Below are 24,318 nucleotides of genomic sequence, written 5' to 3'. Positions count from 1 at the left end.
GTACTAATACCACTCTATAAAGCCCTAGTAAGACAACACCTAGAGTACTGCATCCAATTTTGGTCACCACACTATAAAAAAGATGCTGAGACTCTAGAAAAAGTGGAAAGGAGAGCAACCAGGATGATTAGGGGACTGGAGACTAAAACATACGATGAACAGTTGCAGGAACTGGGCATGGCTAGTCTAGTGAAGAGAAGGACCAGGGAAAACACGATAGCAGTCTTCCAATATTTGAGGGGCTGCCACAGAGAGGAAGGGATCAAGCTATTTTCCAAAGTACCTGAAGGCCAGACAAAGAATAATGGATGGAAACTGACCAAGGAGAGATTCAACCTAGAAATAAGGAGGAACTTTCTGACAGTGAGAACAATCAACCAATGGAACAGAAGTTGCCTTCAGAAGTTGTGGAGGCTTCGTCACTTGAGACTTTCAAGAAGAGATTGGACTGTCATTTGTTAGAAATGGTGTAGGGTCTCCTGCTTGAACCCTTTTATCTTAACTGTTCTTGCCTTCTGGCAGCTCTACGCATGAGCACACTGGGAACAGGCTCCCCTGTTCCTCTGCCTCACTGATGTCTGATTCGGGAGGCTCCAGGGGGAGCACATAACAACCAGACGGCCCTGGCCCCCTCTCTGCATCCAATGCAGACCCCCACATCCAAGCGTTCCCCAGACTCCAGGACTGGCCCATGTTCCTCCCCAACCTCCTCGCTGTCCGACTCTGCTGCCAGCTTCGCAAGCCACCAGCGGGCCACAACAGGGTTTTTGATTGCCAATTTTGAATGGTATGTAAATGCTGTTTATCCCTATGTGCCTATCAATGGCAATTTCTTTGAGTGTCAGTTTTTCAGGAATTCTCTAGCATTGTTGGATGTGGCTTGGTCTAGGATACTTACAGTTTCCTCATTGAAACTATGGTTGAGTGTGTCTCTGTGTTTCAACATGTCTTCTGGACTGACTTCATGAGCAACTAAATTTTACTAGAATGTCTGCAAGAAAACAACCTAGATCAGAGAGCACAAAGGACCCCACAATTCAACCTTGAGTTACAAATATTCTCTTCCATTAATATGGACTTTTAGATATATGTTGGTTCCTCTCAGTCCTAATGGCTTCTCTTCTTTTGCCTCCCCCACCCCTTTTTTTCCCTATGACATATTGCAAATCTGATTGGCAGAAAAGATAATACTATTGTATTCTGTCTCTCTGATTCTGCTCTCTGTTAGATTCCCTCCACCAGAATTATGATTTCTTCACTGCAGCCTGAATTTCCATCCCTCACTGTGACATTATTTCTTTGGAAATATAACAAGTTTGTGCAGGTTCATTCCATTTCCATTGGGAAATAATGAAAGAGTTTGCTTTGTAAGTCAATTGATTAACTAATGAGAAAAAAAAAATCCCCACCCCTTTATTTGCTCTGGAGACTGTGCTTCTGCATGCTTTTCTCTTCTCCCCATCCCTCCTTGCAATTGGACTCTTGCTAAGACTAAGAAACAAAGAGAACAAACAAGACAAAAGATTGGCGAGAAAGCTGCTGTAATGATAGTAATATATTTGGGCATTTGGGTATTTTTGCTCTGTTTCTTGAAGGAAAGAAACACTATAGCATCTAATCTTATTAAAACTGGTTTTCAAAAAAGACAACAATCTGATTGACCAGAAGTTTATTTATTATTTTATATTTCAGCATAGGAGGAGGAAGATGCGTTGGATATGTTTTCTACCTTATAAAAACAATAAAGGCAGAAAACATATCCAACACACCAGTGGTGGGATTCAACATTTTTTACTACCAGTTCTGTGGCCATGGCTTGGTGGGCGTAGCAGGTGAAGGATCCTGCAAAATCTCCATTCCCTCCACACTCCAGGGGAAGGTTACTGCAAAATCCCCATTTCCTCTGATCAGCTGGGACTCCAGAGGCAGAGAATAGATGGGGCGGGGCCAGTCAGTGGTGGTATTTACCGGTTCTCCGAACTACTCAAAATGGTCAGCCAGCACTGTCAGAAGACATTTCCGTGGTCATATGGCTGGCATGACCAAATGCTGAAGGTGCGCAGAGCACTGTAACCTTCCCACCAAAGGTGGTCCCTATTTTTCTACTTGCATTTTTACATGCTTTCAAACTGTTAGGTTGGCAGGAGCTGGGACAAGTAACAGGAGCTCACTCCATTACGCGGCACTGGGGATTCGAATTGCCAAACTTTCTGATCGACAAGCTCAGCGCCTTAGCCACTGAGCCACCATGTCCCACAAGAATGTAGAAAGGGGAAAAATGGAAAATGCTAGTATTTCTAGACTGAACTCCATATTATCTATATTCAAATAAAGGTTTGTCCAAAGTCAAGGATAAAAAGGGAAGTTCCTTACTCCAGTATATGAATCGAGATAAATCCTAGGCAATAGAGAGAGTCAGAAGGAAGAAATGTCAAGTTTCTATTACCTGAAACCACACTCGGATCCATTGAAAATATTTCCAGTAATCTTACATGGCTTCTATAGCTGTGCTAGATCCAAATCCTAGCCAAACTTTCTGCCTTAATGCTTATGGAAAATTAGGCCAGACATAGATGCTGTGTGCAATATAGAATATTCCACTATACTTTTCTACCAGCTGCTTTAGACATTCCAGGTATGAATCATTTCAAATTATTATTGAACTATTTCAGTACAGGAGCATCCAGCCTAGGGATTGTGTTGGAATGTTCTGGATATGGAGGAAAAGAAAAATGTTTTGGGATCAGGCCAGTAAATTTTGTACAACCCTAGTCTTAAGTAATTTCCAAGACATTGATTGTAATGGGAATTGTCCAACCCCTCCTACAGTCTTATGGTTTCTGCATAAACTGAGACCATCTAAAGGCATCTCAATTAAAATTTGCCCGTTATGGTAATTTAGGACCAATCTCTGACTTCACTGAGGACTGCAATAGCAGGGCTGCCAAAATCCAACAAATGGAAGCAAAAATATACAGAAGACTTTGTACATAAACAGATTTAAAAGATTAACAGAGTTGGAAGGGATCTTATAGGTCATCTAGTCCAACCCCCTGCTCAAGCAGGAGACCCTACACCATTTCTGACAAATGGCAGTCCAATTTCTTCTTGAAAGTCTCAAGTGATGAAGCTCCCACAACTTCCAAAGGCAACTTCTCTTCCATGGGTTGATTGTTCTCACTGTCAGAAAGTTCCTCCTTCTTTCTAGGTTGAATCTCTCCTTGTTCAGTTTCCATCCATTATTCCTTGTCTGGTCTTCAGGTGCTTTGGAGGATAGCTTGACCCCTTCCTCTCTGTGGCAGCCCCTCAAATATTGGAAGACTGCTACCCTGTCTCCCCTGGTCCTTCTCTTCACTAGACTAGCCATGCCCAGTTCCTGTAACCGTTCTTCATGTTTTAGTCTCCAGTCCCCTAATCATCCTGGTTGCTCTTCTCTGCACTTTTTCTAGAGTCTCCGCATCTTTTTTATAGTGTGGTGACCAAAACTGGATGCAATACTCTAGGTGTGGTCTTTGAACCTGACTGTCATCTAAATAGTATTTTTTTTTTAAAAAAAATGCAAACTAAGATTGATAGAACCATTAATCAGTGAACAACCTGCGTCCAGAAGTTGTGAATGCTCCAACACTGGATATTTTAAATAAGAGATTAGACAACCATTTGTCTGTAATGGTTTAGGGTTTGCTGCCTGAGCAGGGGGTTAGACTAGAAGGCCTCCAAGGTCCCTTCCAACTCTGTTATTCTGTTAGGATGCCTACCTTGCCTTCATATTGCCACCTGCATAAACATGAGCAGGAATTGGATTTAACTCAAAAGAAGGAATGTTACTTGAAGGGCAGCTGTTAAATATCCAGCCAATCTTCTCTCTTTGGTTTTGTTCTGTTGGGGAAGAAGGGGTTGGTATGCAAACTATTCTACTTTTCTTTTGCTTTTAACCTGTTTTTATTTTCAATAAAATGTACGCTGTACTTAAAGAAAAGACCTGACAATGGCTGGGGATTAACGTTCTTTGAGCAAACTGAGGTCTCTGCCAGATCATAATTCTTCTCTGGAAAAGAACAGACTGTAAAAATAGTACAGCCAGGGCTGTGGGAGAAGAAAAAGGCTATTTCAGAGAAATAGTCACCAGCTTTAGCATCTAATTGTGTTCCTGTATTTAAAGATACAGAATGCGTATAGAATGTGAATATCCTTCTTCAAAGTAATACAATTGTATTTGATATTTAAATACAGAATTAGAATATACTGTATATTATGACTCAATTTCTGGGCAATGGGATTTGGTGAAAGAGATTCCCTGAATCTCAGATTTAAAAACAATTTAACAAAGGTTCCTGGGGCTGATTCAAACAAGGTCATTTAAAGAGGCTAGCTAGGAGGATTGGCCATGACGTTGGTTCAACATCAACCTTGCTCTTCAAAATTTTTGAGGACATTCACATGTTATACTACTAACCCATTTCAAGGATATGCTTACATTTGACCAAAGGTTGTAAATCATTCTCTTATCTTAGCACTATGTCAGGTTTAACCACACATGGCAGTGGCGGGTTCCTACCAGTTTGGACCGGTTCAGCTGAACCGGTAATGGTTTGGTGGCCTGGGTCGCTGGAACTGGCAGCGACTTAGGCCTGCCACATCTCTGAACCAGTTCTTCTACGGTACTGCCATCTTGATTTTCGGTCCTGCACATGCACAGAACAATTTTCATTGCACAAATTTATTTATTTTCTCTGTTTTTAACATTTTGTGCATGCACAGACCTATTTATGTGTCAATGCGCACATGCATAGAGCGTGCACCGAACCAGCAGTAATGCTGCCAGCAACCCACCCTAACACATGGTGTATCTAACTCTAACCAAACAAACCATGGGTTATTATAATATGCAAAGCCACTCAAGGTACTGAATTATCACCTACACCAATGAAAGGACTGGGAAATACTTAGGACAGGAAGACCATTTTTTAAAGTAGGGTTGTGCATGTTATAAGTAAGAAATGTAGAAGCTTCGTCATAATAAGTACAGTGGAATAGGCATAAATCCGCTTTCATATGAAAAGGTCTGGACTATGATAAAAGGGTCCCAATGCAAACTGATGACAAATGGCTTTTTTCAGGTTACAAATAAGTGATTCACAATAACACAGGGTGTAGTCACACACAGGGGTGGGATTCTACCAGTTCGGGCTGGTTCTAGCGAACCGGTAGCTCTGACGATCAGCTGGGAGTGAACCAGTTCACTTCAACGATCAGGTGGGCCCGCCTGCCTGCCTGCCCTTTACTGATCTATATTTTCTCAGCAGAGCGCATTGCTGCACCTCAGCTGTGTTACTCCCCAGCAGTAATGCGGAACATAAGTTTTCTTAAAACTGCGCTCATGTGCTCAGCAACACGCACTGTGTGATCACCGAACCGGTAGTTAAACCAGCAGGATCCCACAACATTGGTCACACAGTATTTCATATAAAGCAGAATGTTACATGAATACTAGTAACAATCCTGTTTTTGCACCTTGGTTGATCAGCAAAGATTCAAGGCATTGGTTCTCCAAAAAATGTAAGCAAAATATATGTTCTCCTTCTTTTCATACGCTAGTGTTTATTTATGCCATTAAGTGGCTCTCAATTGTCTTAATTGTCCTGTATTTATTTCTATTATTAACAGTAGTATATCTTGAACATGTTTGTCCTAGACACCCAGGAGAGAAAAAAGCATCATGGTGACCCTGTGCATTCTTAAGATTTAAGCATTGTCATGAAGTGCTAGCATGATTGGCTTTTAAAGAGAGAGAAATAAAATATTCACAATATTTTCATCTCCATCAGAGACAAGAGCAATATCATTTCTAATGAGAACATGCAATGACAGCCACCAACATGAAAGGGGCTGAAACGTTTTCTGTAGTGTGCATAAATATGGCACAGTTAACGATTAACACACATTTCTTAGAATTCTTATTTACACCATGCAAATTATTTAGTCAGCATAAAGATTATTTATTATTGCCACCACACTTTATTGTCGGAAGGAGGCACTGATGGCAGACTTACCAGGTATGATAAAGTCATGTGAGAGTTAAGAGAGAGAAGGTGATGAGACAAATATGAAGGTATTTCACAGGTCGCAAGATAGTTTAATAGCAAGAATGAACATTTTTATTGCTTAAGTTAGACCCAGTGAAAATTCCTTAATATTATAACTCATGGAGAGACTTAACCATTGTTCCCAATGAGAATCTGTAAGCATCCTAGACCAAACTAAATCCCAGAACTCAAGAGAATTCCTCAAAGCTTGCTACCAGCCATCAGCCATTAATAGACACTTTGAGATAAATCATATTTACAGACCACTCAAAATCAAAAGCTAAGAAAAGAAATAAAAACACAAGCAAAAACTTTTCCAGCAGCCAATATTCCTGATATGTCAGGATTAATACCAGACAAGCAATCTGTCAGCGTTCCAAATATCATGCAGAATTAAATCAGAGTCCAAGGCAAAGCTATCCTTAAAGTTCTAATTTAATAAGACAGACATGTTGGCACATCTGTGGAAATCCAAATCTAAAAGCTTTCTGGGATTCCACCCAGTTGAAAGTTCATGATCTTATCCCCACACCCATAAATCCATCACATGGTCCAATCTTCTTCGCCCATGCTGGCATTTCCACCCATCTAGTTCCGGTCTAGATGTAGAGGTGCGGAGACAAAAGATGACCTTGGGCTTCTAGAAAAGAATGACAACACACTCCACCTTCCACAATTCTACTCCTTTCTATTCCCACAGCACAGTGAAATAAAAGAGAGTGTGGCAGGCCAAAGATCCAAAAAGGAATATAACTGCAGGCCTGACACAATAAAGCAGAAAACAATATCCTAATCAAGGAACTATCAAGGAAAAACTACATCTCCACTAACATTGGTAGCTAAACAGGAAGCAAAGGGCACACTTACTAGCGCTTATGATGTTACCTATTCAAGTAATGAAACACATGCAAGCAAACAACCAAGCTCAGAGAGCATTAAGGACTCCACAGTTAAGTGGATCTTGCAAATGTTAAACAATTTAGATATTCCACAGAAGCTTCAATAGACAAAATTTTAATTTCTCTGGTTGTGCCTGAATAGTCCTAATCTTAATTCTTATTCAAATGTCATAGTAGTCTATTTTCACATCAAATGAGGCCTGTACTAAGAGAAGTAGAAATGTTTCCTATAAATTACAAAATGGCAGCTGCCTTGCAGAAATTCTACATCTCTATCAGATCAGCTTGAATAAGGAAAATTACAATGACAACATAATGCTTTATTATTTGGTCTAAACTGATTTCTGAACTTTTGGTAAAATATAGACTAACAGGCAGGTGTACTTTGAAGGTGAAACATTTCTACTTGTACTTCTGATTTCTTTCTTGCACGTTATTTTTTTGTCTATGCATAACTTTGATATATTAAAGTCTTCTTTTGCTTTAAAAAAAAATTAGCCCAGAAGTATATTTTTTATGAAAAGATGTCTTCTGCTCCTTGTGGTAGAACAGGAACTTCCAACATCTTTGCATTGGTGGACAATTTGGAATTTGGAGAGTATATCATGTCTATACTATAGCTAAACTGCAGATTAAGTTGCTTGGATCTGCTTTATGCCGTTGCTGGATCGAGTAATTCTGACACTTTTCATCCAGCCTGCAGCTTTTCCTTTTGGGGTAAGATTATGAAGAAGGTAAGTGGACTAAAGTTCCAGAGGATACTGGAGTTATTGGATTATCTAAATCCATTTCAGTCAGGTTTCCATCTGCAGAATTTTAGGGAGACAGCAATGATTACACTTGTTGATGACCTTTGGTGAAGTTCAGATGGAAGCAATATGACCATCCCAGTTCTTCTTGATCTGTCACCAGCTTTTGATACGATAAATCATGTCATCTTTCTTAATTGGCTACTGAGTTTTGAAATGGGAAGTCTAGCATTATGGTGGCCACTCTCCTTTTTCCATGGCAAGGTTGACAAATGGGCAGAACTCAAAGCCCTTGTTTTGCAAAGTGTCCCACAGTTCAAAACCCTCATATCTCTTTTTCAACTTCTACATCAAACCATTGGGAGAGGTCACTTGTTGACCTGGTATCAACAGTGCTATCTCAGTACACTGTGATGCTCAGCTGTACATCTGAACCTCAGGTCAGCCTGACAAGACCAAGTGGATAGAAGTGCATGTTTTTTTTCCTTGTTCTGGTGCTAGGATTGCCCATCATTGAATGGCATATAACTTATTGGTGCAAAGTCAATGAAATGGAGACTGATAGATTCCCCAAGTTATGTTTACTAGAGAAAATAAAATTACAATCACAAATCCCCTGGATCACCAAACTAACATATTTTGTAAGAAGCTGTGGCCTTCCTGTCTTTTGCATAACAGGAGAACAACTCAAAAAAAAAAAAGAGCTGCCCAAAGAATGAAGGATATAGAAGCACAAAATAATATAGCTATCCTTAGTAAGGTGGGTAACCTGAAATGGCTGAGTAAATACAAACATACTTTTCAAACAGACAGCTATTTGAAGTTACAACTGCCAAAACATCTTAGAGAGATATTTATGCGAGCGAGATTCGAACAGCTTTACACAAGGGTCAGATATGGGAGATTCCAGTGAGTATCTCTGCATTTGCGGAGCGGCAGAGGTAGAAGACCTGGCTCACATCCTATTTGATTGTTGCTTCTATAGGGGGGTGGGAGACAGGGACCTTGGCCCATATACCAAACGAAGGACCCATTGGGATCCCCATATCAGTACAACTTCCCTTATGTGCAGCCAGAACCGGAAAATAACATTGGACACAGCACAGTCCTTAAACAAAATGGTTCGGTTGAGATCTGCGGTAAATTCGGTAAATTGTAAGGGTGACACCAAAATACAATTTTATGTCATTTTATTCTATTTAACATATTTAGGTATTAAATTATATTGTATCTTATCCTATAACTATTGTATTTTACCTTACTCTTATTTTAAATTGTTTGTATAAGATTTTATTGGCGATAAGTATTTGAACCTTGTGCTTTGATATGGCCTACAGCAGCGAAGGCTAACCTTTTTGTTGTTAGGGTGCCAAAAATGCGAGCGCATGAGCATGATAGCGTGGCACCCATAATGCAAAGTGTGCCCCCACATGCGCATGCGTGCACAACCCCGCCATGCTCCCCCCCACGCGCTGCACTGCTCACCTCCAAACTGAGCTTGGTATTTCCTGGGGGGGGGCAGGGAAGGCTGATTTCTCCCTCCCCAGGCTCTAGGAAGGCCGAAAACCAGCTGGCAGATGTGCGCATGCGCTCTGGAGCTGACGGTTCACATGCCGGCAGATATGGTTTCACGTGCCATACGTTCGCCACCATGTGCCTAGAGGCTAATCAGTAAAGCAATCATATCATCATTGAATGGGGTGGCACTGCTCTGTTTGAAGCTGAGACAAAATTTGAGGATCTTCTTGGATTCATAATTCCTGCTCAATGAACAGGTGATATTTATGGCCAGGGTGTGTGTGTGCCTTCATGCAGTTTCATCTGGTACATCAATAACAGAGGACCAGAGGAAAGAAACATTAACTGTAATGGCTAACGCTAATGCTTATCATGCATAATTGTTATCTCATGTGTGGAATGTTACAATGTCCTTGGCATAGGGGATGCTCTTAAAAACTATTAAGCAGCTACAACTTGTCCACAATGCAGTAGCTTGAGCAATTTCAGATGCACCTCAGGATATGTAATATACCATCTGCCCAATAAGCTGTACTTGTTAGTTGTCAGCTTAAAATAATACTAACATCAACAACTGCTAAAATCAATGGCCGCTATTCACCATTATAGTAGACACTACTCAGTGTTAAAGTAAAAAAATAATACAATACAATACAATACAATACAATAGCAGAGTTGGAAAGGACATTGGAAGTCTTCTAGTCCAACCCCCTGCAGTATTCCAAGGGTGGCCTTACCAAGGCATTATAAAGTGGTATTAACTCTTCACGTGATCTTGATTCTATCCCTCTGTTGATGCAGCCTAGAACTGTGTTGGCTTTTTTGGCAGCTGCTGCATATGGCTGGCTCCTATTTAAATGGTTGTCCACTAGGACTCTAAGATCCCTTTCACAGTTACTACTGTTGAGCAAGGTACCACCTATACTGTACCTGTGCATTCTGTTTTTGTTCTTGCCTAAATGTAGAACCTTACTCTTTTCACCATTGAATTTCATTTTATTAGATAGTGCCCAATGTTCAAGTTTGTCAAGATCCTTCTGTATCTTTAGCCTATCTTCTGGAGTGTTGGCTATTCCTGCCAGCTTGGTGTCATCTGCAAATTTGATGAGTTCCCCATTTATTCCCTCATCCAAATCATTAATGAAGATGTTGAAGAGTAGTGGGCCCAAAACAGAGCCTTGGGGTACTCCACTGCATACCTCCCTCCATGTAGATGCAGTTCCATTGAGGACTACACATTGAGCGCGGTTGGTCAGCCAGTTACGAATCCATCTGGTGGTGATGCTGTCCAACCCACATTCTTCTACTTTATCTAGTAGTAAGTTATGGTCTACCTTATCAAATGCCTTACTGAAGTCCAAGTAAACTATATCAACGGCATTCCTCTGGTCCACTAATGTTGTCACTTTGTCAAAGAATGCAATAAGATTAGTCTGGCATGATCTGTTTTTGACAAACGCATGTTGGCTTTTGGCTATTACTTTGTTTGCTTCTAGATGTTCGCTAATTTGTTGCTTGATTACCTTTTCCAGAATCTTTCCTGGTATTGAGGTCAGGCTGATAGGTCTGTAGTTTTCTGGATCTGGTTTTTTCCCTTTTTTTAAAGATGGGAACCACATCAGCTCTTTTTCAGTCCTCTGGTAGTTCCCCGGTGCTCTGGGATCTCTGAAAGATATAGTTCAGTGGTTCTGAGATCTTGTCTGCCAGTTCCTTCAGAACCCTGCAGTGTAATCCATCCAGTCCTGGTGATTTGAACTCATCTAGGGTAGACAGGTGCTCACTTACCATTTTCTTCCCTATTTCAACTTGTGTTCCTAATCGGATTTTTGTGGTGCTGTTTTTGATAGGCTGGATTGTTTTATCTCTTTGTGTAAAGACAGATGCAAAACATGAATTAAATAGTTTTGCTTTTTCCCTGTTGCTTTTCACCTTCTTGCCACTTTCTCCCAGCAATGGACCAATTGTTTCCTTGACTATTTCCTTGTTTTTAACATGTTGGAAGAAGCTTTTTTTTGTTATTTTTTACTTTTGTGGCAAGCCTTTCTTCATTGTGAGCCTTAGCTTTCCTCACTTCATCTTTACATGCTCGGGCTATTTGCTGATATTCTGCCCTAGTTATGTCCCCCCCTTTCCACTTTTTGTACTTATATTTTTTGTCTTTCAATTTGTCAGATAGTTCTTTATGCAGCCATGCTGGTTTCTTTTGGGAGCTGTTATTTTTCTTCTTCATTGGTATTGTGCTAGACTGGGCTTTTGTAATCTCATTTTTCAAAATTCCCCAAGCGTCTTGAGTTGTTTTCCCCTTGAGGATTCTCATCCATGGAATTTTTTCCCAAGCTCTCTCTAAGTTTATTGAAATTAGCTCTCTTAAAGTCCAAGACTCCCGTTTCACTTTGTTCTACTACTTGTGTTTGCATAATATTGAATTCCAATATTGCATGGTCACTTGCCCCCAGGGTTCCTGTGGCTTCAACACCTTCTATCATTTCCTCTCTGTTAGTGAGAATTAAGTCCAATATGGCTGATCCCCTTGTTCCCTTCTCTACTTTTTGGGAAACAAAGTTGTCTGCTAGGTATGTTAGGAACCTGTTGGATTTTCCACTTGGTGCAGAGTTTGTTTCCCAGTTGATGTCAGGGTAGTTAAAATCCCCCTATACTGTACCTGTGCATTTTGTTTTTCTTGCCTAAATGTAGAACCTTTTCACCATTGAATTTCATTTTATTAGATAGTGGGCCTAAAACAGAGCCTTGGGGTACTCCACTGCACACTTCCCTCCATGTAGATGCAGTTCCATTGAGGACTACACGTTGAGTCCGATTGGTCAGCCCACATTCTTCTACTTTATCTAGTAGTAGGTTATGGTCTACCTTATCAAATGCCTTACTGAAGTCCACGTAAACTATATTGACGGCATTCCTCTGGTCCACTAATTGTGTCACTTTGTCAAAGAATGCAGTAAGATTAGTCTGGCATGATCTGTTTTTGACAAACCCATGTTGGCTTTTGGATATTACTTTGTTTGCTTCTAGGTGTTCGCTAATTCGTTGCTTGATTATCTTTTCCCAAATATTTCCTGGTATTGAGGTCAGGCTTATAGGTCTATAATTTCCTAGATCTATCTAATAATGATGAGGGGATTTATTCACACCCCAGGAACAGAGCAGTTGTAAAAAAATGTTATTTGGCATTGGATTTTCTTTTTCCTAAACTCCTACTGAAAACTAAATGTTTAATGAAAAACTGGCTAAAAGTTATAAAACACAATTAAATAATACTGCATTGCCATATTCTATGCAGTGTTGACATTTTACGAAACTCCACAGTATTTTGGTAGTGTTTTGTAATGCATTTAGAAGGCTTTTTGATACAGAGATCAAATCTATTTCAAAGATTGAACAATTTTCAATTTTTCCTGTGAGTTTTCTGTGCATAAAGCTGTTGAGAGAGATTTCCAGACTCAACTTTCAGCTAGAAAGAAAAAGATGAACTTTGTGATGCCCCACTAATGAATGTTTCCCCTTATAAGTTTCTTGGTTCAATTCCTACATTTTTTAAAAAACAAAAATCAGGTGAAAGGGGGAATGCTGACACTGTACAGTACTTTACATTTGTAATCATAAGTTGCATCCAGTTTTGGTCACCACATTACAAAAAAAGATATTGAGACTTTGGAAAAAGTGCAAAGAAGAGCAACTAAGATGCTTAAAGACAAAAACATATGAAGAACAGTTGCAGAAATTGGATATCACCAGTCTAAAGAAAAGAAGGATTATGGATGAAATGATAGCAGTGTTCCAATATCTCAGGAGCTGCCACAAAGAAGAGGGGGTCAACTTATTTTCCAAAGGGCCAGAAGGCAAGACAAGAAACAATGGATGGAAACTACTCAAGGAGAGAAGCAACCTGGAATTAAGGAGAAATTTCCCAACAGTAAAAACAATTAGACAGTGTAACAGCTCACCTTCTGAAGTTGGAAAACTTCATTGGAAGTTTTTATTTATTTATTTAGACAATTTATCTTGCCACCTACTCACACATGGTGACTCAAGGTGGCTTACAAAGACATAAAACACCATATAAAAGAAATAAAAATAATAAAAAGAAAAATAATAAAATAATAACCTCAACCCTATCCGTGCAACAACACACATTCATGCTAGCCATTTAATGGGCTCCATCCCACTCTGGCTTCCACTGGTCCACATCTTCAGAAAATGTCTTTAAAAACACTGGGCAACTATCTGTCTGAAATGGTATAGGGCAGGGGTGTCAAACTGGCGGCCCACTGGCCAGATGCCTGCTGTTCCCACCCCTGCTCCGTGAATGGGAAAAAGTCATGAAACATCCCGTGATAACAGCATGATGCAGCGAGTTTGACACCTCTGGTCTAGGGTTTCTTGCAGGTGCAGGGCAGTTGGACTAGAAGACCTCCAATGTCCCTTCCAGCTCTACTCTGTTTAGTCTATTTTCTTACATTTCTAAAAGATGAGGTACAATGGTATCATTTTAATTGTAGTAGGCAGTATCCATCTTTATTTCTCATCATAAATATGAGCCAGTTGCTAAGCATCCAAATTTGGATCATGTGACCATGAGGATGCTACAATTGCCGTGAGTGTGAAAAATGGTCATAAGTCCCTTTTTTCGGTCACTAAATGATCTGTTGTAAGTTGAGGAGTACCTATAGTTCTAGTCAAGTTCTGGGATGGAATCTCCCATGGGAATGATAACAAATCACTGCATTGCTTGCTCCCCAAACAGTGGAATCAGTGGTGGAAAACGAAGGCTGCTCCATGGCAGTTAATGGTGGCACGCATCTTCCCCTTCTAGAAATGGCTTATGAATATGTCTCTGTAAGTCAGTTGTAAGCTACATTCACAATAAATTTCACCTCCCAAAGTTGAGTCAAGATAGAGGGAATTGATAACTGAAATATGTTATTTAATTGGAATGATATGTTGCATTGATTAGATGTATTTTGTATTTTGATGAAAACTCTCTTCTTTGAAGATCTTCACAAGCTTATTAGAAAACATCTGCCATCTATTCTCCAATTGCAGAAGCCAAGTCTGTAAATTTGGCACAACAAACAGAATAAACAAAAAAATCTGATACTCTCCAAATATGCAGATAAAAGTTGTGCTTGGCTAAAAGCTATGGAAATTATCAGCTAGTATATCTGAACAGATCTGGTTGCAGAAGACTGACTTATACTGTAACAGACTGGATAATCATTAAGGTGATACCAGACCATGATTTTTTTTCATTCCCCAAATCATATTTAGGAAAGTGACTGAGGCAGCCAAGCTAATTAGAGATCCTGCCAATATGAATAGGAATAGAACTTCAGATTAAGGAAGGAAGAAGTGACAGGGTAAAAGTCCGTAGAAGTTTATCACAAGAAAGTTTTTTTTTTTCTCAGTAAAGCTCAAGCTGCACTTTATTTATTTTTTTAAAAAACCTGCTAACTATAAAACTTATACAGCTTCTAAGTAATCCATACTTTTCTTTTTTCAATTATAAAAGAAACAATATAAAGGGCTTCTGCAGAAGAATAAAAAGATCTCAGAGACTAATTGCGGCCTCCCACTGAAAAGATTAACTATGTTTTGGAGACCAATAAATAATGCCCTGGCAGGTAGTAGCCACAGATTCTGTTCTATCAGAATGCAATCCTAAGAGCAAAATAAGGTCAACATTTAATATAAGAGAATATTCCAAATTTGACTCCAATCGCCTCTTTTGTGACTATTTGATTAGTGACATGCCTGAAACCAGGGGTAGGATTCAGCTGGTTCACACCGGTTTGGGTAAACTGAATGCTAATTTTACATCTGGTTCACTAAACTGGTATTTGGAAGGACTGGCTGGCCCTGCCCCTACCCTCCCAGTAGTCTTTATGTGGCCCATTCATCATGCCAGGTAAGTGCAGGACCCGTGCGGAGCCTGGAGAAGGCAAAAAAAAAAATGGGTCTCCCAGAAGTTCCAGAAAATGGGCCTGTTTCCGGTTTTTGGAGGGCCTCCGGAGCCTGAGAGAGGCCGTTTTCACCCTCCCGAAGGCTCAAGTAAGGCCTCTGGAGCCTGGGGAGGGCAAAAACACCTCCCACCATGGTGCAGAAGGCCATGTAGGCCATGCCCCCCATGGTCACATCCACCCAGCAACTGGACAGAGAACTGGTTCCTAAAAATTTTCAATCCCACTCCTGCTTGAAAGCAGAAAAAGATTCTGGTTGGAGATTTTATCTCATTGGAATGAATGTAGCGTTCACATGTAGCAACCAAATCTGAAGGACTGGAAAAGGCATTTGATTCCCCAGTATAAGAAAGGACAGAAATAGTAGAATGAACGAATTCAGATATGCCGAACATCTGTAGTCTATTGTATCTGCATGCAATATCTGTATGAATATTAATAATAATATTCATATTTTGCTTTTATATACACTTGCAGCTAATGATGCCTGATTTCTACACTGATTCTTCCCGAGACCTGTTTGTTGTCTTTGGCACTTTAGCAAATTAATTTTACTAAATATCAACTAATAAACAGGAATGAAATAGTAGCAGATTTTTACAGAATGCATATGCATCAGTGGGTGGGATTCAATTTTTTTATTACAGGTTATGTGGGCGTGGCTTTGTGGGCATGGTGTGGATTTGTGGGCGTGGCTTTGTGGGCATAACGGGGGAAGGTTACTGCAAAATCCCCATTCCCTCTCCATCCCACTGACCTGCTTTCCATAAAAGAAGGTCGGCTGGGAGGCAGTGGGGGCATGGCCAGCCTATTTGCTGGTTCTCCAAACTACTCAAAATTTCCGCTACCGGTTCTCCAGAACCTGTCAGAACTTTCTGAATACTACCTCTGATATGTATGCTCCAAGTAGACATTGGCAAAACTTTTCTTCACTTTTTCTGGGGTTTTTTTCCCCACAAAATGGGGAAACACTGATCTAATAAAAATGTGTATTGTGTTATTTTGGTTCTTCCAGGAAAATTTCCTCAGAGTCGTAGGACATCTTCTACCCAAAAGTCTCAATTACACAGACACTGCAATAATACAAGAGCTATTGATCCAATCTGACACCATATGATCAGACCTATTTTTTTTTATTCCGCTCTCCAAAATGGAAGAAATATGCAGATGTGAACCCTTTCTTCCTGGCTTATTATAGTGGTATAATGTCTAACTGCGGTAAAGTTTCCCTACAGCTATTTTATGTATTGCAATTAAACACCATATTTATATAATTTTCAATATCAAAATCAAATCATATGCTGATTAAGGATTTCTTAGCTTTAGCAAATCCCATGTAGTATTGCAGTCTCTAAATCACATAGTTTTTCCTTCATTGTTTTGCCCCAAAGTTATATTGGAAAATCAAAGAACTATGTGGGAAAAAATATAGTAATAACTGGAGCCACGATTTTTTTTTTTTGAAAAAAAAAATCCAGATATAGGACTTTATCTTGTTTTTAATCTTGTTTTCATTTCTGAATCTGTATGCATGTCCAGCTAAAATATAAAAATGGCCTTTGTAATAGTTTAACATTAGTGTGTGTGCCTCTGTGTGTGTATTTAAAAGCACAGAGTAGTTGAGTCATAACTCACATCTGAAATAGCTTTAAAGCCAAAGCCATAAAGGAATGGCTGATATACTTCCATGGACAGAATCACTAATATATTTTGATGTGCCTCCAGGAGCGTCTGACAGCAAAAAATGTTTCCCAGATATTTGCAGGTTTTAATTCATTTAATTTGGTGTTGACTGATTGATTGCCAATGGATTTTTTTTCCCTTTCAGAAATCTCTTATTGTTTTCATTTTGTGATAATTAATCTGTTGTCCTTAAGACTGACTTTAAATATTTTAGACATTAGAAAGGGAACTATTTGTATCAGTAGTACATGAAAGTATTGATATATGCTTGTTAATCAGTTGGAGAAAGTAGAAGACAAGACACAGAGAGGAGAGTGGACAAATTTAAATCACGACATAACTGGAGGGGGGCAAGTACTCAACCCCTTCAATCGAACAAAATGTAATTCAATGTGAAAAAAGTAAGGTTCTGCATTTAGGCAAGAAAAACAAAATGCACAGGTACAGTATAGGTGGTACCTTGCTCAATAGTAGTAACTGTAAGAGGGATCTTGGAGTCCTAGTGGGCAACCATTTAAAGATGAGTCGCCCATGTGCATCCCTGGGAATTGTGTCAAAGAGTGGTTTCAAGTCAAAAGCATATCTTTGTGTATTTATTGAAAAGTAATTTATCTCTTAGGAAATTTGTCACATCAATATTAAATAGAAGAGGAGGAGATTATAATTTAACCTACTTTGGGAAACTACTGTCTTAAAATGTAGTGAGAAATTCACCAAAGAAAGCATAGCAGATACTGGTAGCTCTTGTTCAGGGTTTGCCCTTGAAGAAGATCAACTGAACAGATGGGAGAAACCCTCTTCCCTTGACAGCCACGGCTTACACTTCATCAAGGGAAGGGAAGCCTGGAAAATGTGAAGCTCAAACCTCCCACGGCTGGTGAACTGAGCCAGATCACATGAAAGTCACTACACCTTAAAATATGAGTGTACGCTAATAAAATCCATATCTTAATGAAAAAAATAGTAATAAATAACTTGACATCTAACTTTTGTATGAGCCTTGGAAACATTACACAATGTTGGGTCATGTTTAATGGCAGGTGTCACAATTTAATAAAGGTAAAGGTTTCCCTGTCCAGTTGTTGTTGTGGCCCGCCAGCAGCCAGCCAGCCAGTGAGGAGGTTGAGGAGGAACGTAGGCCAGTCCTGGAGTCTGGGGAAGTCTCTAATGAGGGCTCTGTGTTGGAGGAAGAGAGGGGGCCAGGGCCATCCGACAGTTATCAGCTGCCTTCAGAGTCAGACATCAGTGAGGCAGAAGAACAGCTGGAGCCTGTTCCCAGTGTGCACATGCGCAGAGTTGCCAGACGAAAGGAACAGCTAAAGAACAAGGGTCAACTTGGGAGTAAGGCCACAGGTGAACGATTCTCTCCCAGAGGAAACAAAAGAGGAGTGAAAGGGGAGTGGAGTTTGCAGGAGACAATTAGTTCGCTTAATTGTTTTGTGACTCTCCAAGAATCCTTGCCAAGTTTTGCAGATATCGGCCTGGCAGCTCTCCAAGCCAGATAAGGTCTGTGACTGTAAATCCTCCCTTGAAAGACTTTGCTGGATGTGAATGAGCAGAATTCACAGTCAATTAATAAAAGGAGGTTTTGTCAGGACAACGAGTTTGCTTCATGCTCTTGGGAAGCCTGGGTCAGAACAGTTGTCTCCGAGTCTAGGGTGTAGTGCTCATCTCTATTTCTTGACCGAGGGAGCCAGTGTTGTCCAAAAACATTGTCCATGGTCATGTGACTTGCATGGCTCTATGCAAGGGCATATGGAATGTTATTACCTTCCTATTGAAGTGGTACTTATTAATCAATGTCATTTTCACGCTTTCAAACTGCTAGGCAGGCAGGAGCTGGGGCAGGAATGGGAGCTTACCCCACTGCATGGTGCTTGGGTCTCAAACCTGGGCTGTCAGATTTCCAGTTAAATAGAGTTAATACAATTGCAGTAACTCAGACGGTGTTTTCCCCCTAACACGCTGTCAAGCAAGTATAGCATTATCTACATAAACATGTCTTTTATTCTGATAGCAGTAGAACTATAATAAATGTATCACATTTTAATTTAACACTTAGCAGCAACGTCTCTTCTTGGATCAATGTTGGCATCCTTCCTCCTTCCTGAGATGGTGTCAAGGATAAAAATAGCTTTTCCTCACCCTGTTAATAGTTGGTTAACCTCCGGTGGGTGAAAGTCACTAACAGGAGACGTAAAGGGGGAACAAAGCTTGATTGGGAAATAGTGTTTCCTGCTCTTCCAGGCTGTCAATATAAACATATTATTTGTACAGCTACATTTTAACTACCTCTGTGAGCTTTACGCCCATATCAACATCTGTCATGCTTAAAATCCAAGGATCTGTGCGCTTTCATGCTAGATCAGACTTCCTTAACCTGACACATTTCAGATGTATTGAAGCTGCAACTCTCAGAATTTCCAACCCTTTGAAGTGAGCCCGGGGCAGAGTAGGTTGGAGTTCTTGAATACAGAGGTTTTCTAGGTCTTTGAACAATCCTGCACCCTGCTGATATGGAAGGCCTATAAAGGTTTTGGAAATCCAGAATGATTTCTGCGTAATAGCAGAATGTAGTAGGTATGCACAAATGCTTCTAAAGAGACTCTGCACAAAACACATTTGCATGAATGAAGCACCTCTTCCCAAAGTATTATGGCAACTGTGTTCCTTACAAGTCTCCTGTTGATGCTTTGAAAACTGTCTGCAGCTATCTGCATGTGTGTGAGCATAGCCACATCACATTCTAGCAGATCCAATGGAGATTATATTCAGGTATAGGCATGAGAAGATGGCTAGGATGGGATTTGAAGCAGATGGGCATTCTGATAATGTTCATATAATATTATTGGGCCAGGTCATGTACAAATCCATGCATTAAATTCATGCAGCAATTATTTCATTCCAAACTTCATTCCAAATGTTTGGTTCTTTAATGCATTGTGCATATTTAAGTCCATTTGACAAGCTTTCGGCCCACATGTGCAAATTAGAATAATCTGAATTTCAACTTTTCTAAAGTCCGTTACTTCTCAAAAGAGCTATTTATGATTTCGGCATGGCAGTCAAAGACACGGTGTTCTGGGAACCAACCACATCCATAATACTACAAATCAGCTCTTGTTCTGTCAGTTCTGCTATGTTTGAACTGATGAGTTCTAGGAGAAAATGCAAACATTCTGACAAACATCTGAAATGTTCTGTTCTTGGTTTTAGAAGCATCTACGTAGTTTGCTGTTGACAAAATCACTTCCACAATCTTTAAAGCATTCTATACTGAACACCATCAAACAACATTGGAAGCAAACATATTGTATAAACCAAATTCGGTCAAAATCTGGCTTGCAACTTATCAGAAAGGAAGCATGGTGAGAATCCACTAGAAAAGCAGAAATCTGAAGAACTAGATATGTTCTCCTTTTAATTGATCAATTGATTAATTGATTCTTGCCATGCTGAGATGCTGTTCAGATTATTTCATTATTATATATCTTTCTATGACTATGGAGACCAGAGGTGGGTTTCTGCTGGTTTGGCCCGGATTGGGCGAACCGGTAGGAGGTTCCACCCACCCACCCGGACACTCTGTGCATGCGCAGAAGCAGTGCATGCAAGAGCACACCCGTGCACGAGTGAACCGGTAGTAAAATAAATTAAAACCCACCACTGGTGGAGATAGATGTTTCTAACATCTTTCCTTGGTTTTAATGAATCGTGGGAATCCAGGTAGGCTACAAGTATTGGACTGATATTTATACTATATAAAAGAGAGAAATCATTCATGCTGCTTGGTGAGCTGGCAACTAGGTAAATGTAAATTCCCTGCATGCCATCCATTAGAATTTCATTGAAACTGTTCTTGGAAAGAAATTTCAAAAGCAACTTCTATACGTTACAATTCTACTGAGCGCAGAACGAGAAACAGATAATATTTTCAAGGTGGAGCTAACGCATTGCCAAGCAAGTAGAAACCAACCAACCAAGGATTACAATTTAAGCAGCATTATTAGTTTCATTCTGCTTTTGGAGGGTGGGCAAGCTGAGGGTACCTATACTCCAAATGTGAAATATGGTTTTTCACTGCTGATAATATTTCTTCACTGAAAAGCAATGAAAGTGTAATTAGAGAAAGAGATTGATTTATGCTATACTAAGCAGATGGAGCCTAGGTCATTTTAAGATCCTTGCATGAATGGCTATGCCTTTTAGATTCTGAGTATTTCTTAGCAACAATAAGTTGTAACACGGCAAGCAAAGAGAGAAAGAGAAAGGGAGAATTAGAAAAAGATCACAAAGTGGCAACCACACCACCTGCACGGATAACTTCGCATTTGGTGAACTTGCATTCTATCTTGAGTAGAAGTTCCTACAATGGCAATAGTCTAAATAGCAATAGCACTTAGACTTATATACCGCTTCCCTGTGCTTTACAGCCCTCTCTAGGTGGTTTACAGAATCAGCATACTGCCCCCAACAATCTTGGTCCTCATTTTACTGACCTCAAAAGGATGGACGGCTGAGTCAACCTTGAGATTCGAACTCCAAACAGAAAGCTTGATAATCTAGCATGTGGGAAAACTCTGGCTAAAATAATTAATTAAAAGAATCACATAATTAATCTCACTGCCCATTTTACTTGTCTCCATCTAAATCCACACAATACCTTAAACCAGTGGTGGGTTCCTACTGGTTTGGCCGAAGAGGTAGTAGCTTTACAGCCTGGGTCGCTGAAATCGGCAGCGATCCAGGCCTGCCACGCCCCTCGTGCCGCCATCTTGTTTTTTTTTGGTTTTTTGTTTGCTTCTGCACATGCACAAAGCAATTTTAGTTATACTACAAGCGCACATAGTGCACTCCTAAGCAAACCAGCAGTAGTCTCTTCCAAAACACACCCCTGCCTTAAACCACAATGTGATTTGAGTGGTGAGGAGATTTTACTTAGTTATGGGTGAACTAAGCCACTATTCTTTGCAAGTGTGATACTATTCATGGGTTAACGTGATCCCAGACAATTATGGTTTATGTAACAAACAAGAATCAACAGTTGGATATTAAGCAACCATCTATACTATGCAGCAAGGAAACTACAAAGAGGATGGTTTCTAACATTTACACCAAAGGAAACTGGAAATTGGTTGAAGCACAAAGAAGGGAGAAGTCAGAAATAAAATATTTAGCTTTATTATCTAGGGGTGTTTTTTCTTTCTTTTTCTTTTTTAACACTTATAAATAATAATATAGTGGAGATTTTGACATCAGGCTCAAAAATGTATAATTCTTATCATTCTTTTTTTTAAAAAATACACCTCTGCCTTAAATAAACATTCAAAAATACTCAACTTGTTGCAGAAAATGACAGGCTTAGACATCTCAGGATGCAGGAGAAGTTTATTGGCAGCCAGGTTCAGAAAACTAGCCCATGACTAGTATTACAAGTTCTGAACAACCTTCTTTATCGAAGCACACATTCTTATGCATTCTCAAAAGCGGCGCAACACAGAAACACTTAACTCATTTCTTATTGGTTATTTTGAGGAAAAAGCCTTATAAGTAGATAGGGTCTTACTTCTCCTTTTGCTTTGGGCCACAGGTACTGACTACGTGTCTTTATGCGAACTTTAGCTGAACCTTGTGGTTTTGGGCTTTTGACATAAGGACATTTACTGGAACATTTACTAGACTTCTGTGGTTGAAGGCTGATGACATTTCTCTGTCTTCTTACATGCAAGCTTTTTTTAATCTGTCCCTTATGCCACGTCTTGTTTTTATATTTTAATCCACATTTTATTCTGCTTTAAACTAACCAACACAAACCAAAATGGAGTGAAGAAAACCAGAACCTACTGTGGAACCAAGATAAATTCATGACAGACACCTGGTTTTTTTTTATCTTTATCTGTGAATTGTTTAGTGTGACTTTTTCTTCAAAAATTCATTTACCTTACTTTATGTTCTGATAATACAATTGTCCCAACAATATCAAATCAATACAAATGACCAAGCTAGAAAAGTTTCATGACTATACCGTTGTTGATACGTCTCATTTTGAAATAGAAGAACAAGACTACCAATGGGTTCTCTTTAATATAAAGGCAGTACAGATGCCCTTCAATGAACACCATTAAAACAAAATAGAGACAAAAGGCCACAATCAGAACAGTAACAATACATTAAATTTAAATGCACTTTTAGAAACTCTGGGTAGTTGTGCAATAGTCAAGGTAATTGATTTGCTAAAAGGCAGTGAAATTCCCTCCAGCTCCAAGAATTTCACTATAGCTGTCATAAAGAAATAGAAATTAATTTTATGATAGACACATGTATTATGCCAACCCCCAAAGTTACAGACATTCATGACACTTTATTTTATTTCTTTGCATGAGTTAAAAAATTTAATACCTTCATTATAGATGATAGATAGATAGATTGATTGATGGATGAATGGATGGATGGATGGATGGAAAGACAGAGAGAGAGAGAGAGAGACAGACAGAGACAGAGACAGAGACAGAAAGATGGTAAAGAGAAAATCCTGATTGTGGGATGAAGAGTGACATTTTCACAGAATGTTAATGAAACATTTTAGCGGCATTAGCAATCCCTATTGTTCTTTATTTTGGCGGTTCTGATCAGTTGTAAGCCACTACTTGCAAGATATAGTACCAAAGGAACAAATGATCCACACTGATCTAAAAAAGCAAAGCACTTGCTTACCATAAAGAGGATCCCTCCGTTCCAGTGACCTCTAAAAAGTCATATTCATCCTCCAATTGGAAATCCAAGAAAACCAGAGCTATTGTGTCTCCAGGCTCTGCTAAAATCGTCCATGTGCAGTCAGCATTGTTGTTGTATTCCAAAGGATAATGTGGGGTTGAAATTATTCCACTCTGCCCCCGAAGTGTCCCACCACAGGCATCATCGGCTGAAAACCAAAACAAGAAAGGTTAGTTCATCCAAAAATAACAAATGTCAGCCTGAACTTTTGACAACATTCTCCATGCCCCAGCCTGGTCAACATAAAAAAATATTTTCAAAGCCTTTCTGTCAAAACCATCATGGAAGTTAGTGAAGTGGGGCAATTTAAGAGAGGAAACATAACACAGAACCCATTTCTTCTTGAATCAAATAAGAAAGCCTGCCCTAGATCATATGTCACACTCTGGACTGAATGTACATGATGGTCTTTTCCAGAGATATGATGGTCCAAAGTCCTCTTTTCTGATGAGAGCAACTTTTGCATCTCATTTGGAAACCAAGGACCCAGAGTATGGAGGAAGAATGGAGAGGCCAATCAAGCACAGTAATCCCATGGTCATTGAACCAGTTTTGATGCTTTTGGCAAAAGTTGCTCTCATCAGAAAAGAGGACTTTGGACCACTGTGCTTCATTAAGACCAGGGTCAACGCAG

General features: G+C 39.7%; 1 protein-coding gene across 1 annotated transcript in view; it reads right to left on the bottom strand.

The window, feature by feature from the left end:
• Positions 1-24,318, bottom strand: part of CSMD2 (CUB and Sushi multiple domains 2) — a gene marked incomplete at its 5' end in the record, with an annotated part of 765,891 nt that overhangs the window by 482,575 nt on the left and 258,998 nt on the right. Inside the window, one exon of the mRNA XM_081962655.1 lies at positions 23,625-23,832. Coding sequence (XP_081818781.1) covers positions 23,625-23,832 — 208 coding nt within the window. The remainder of the gene's footprint in view (positions 1-23,624; positions 23,833-24,318) is intronic.

The sequence above is a fragment of the Natrix helvetica genome, assembly GCF_964273705.1.
Source record: "Natrix helvetica genome assembly, chromosome: 9".
Classification (NCBI taxonomy): domain Eukaryota; kingdom Metazoa; phylum Chordata; class Lepidosauria; order Squamata; family Natricidae; genus Natrix; species Natrix helvetica.
This window is presented reverse-complemented; position numbering and strand designations above follow the sequence as displayed.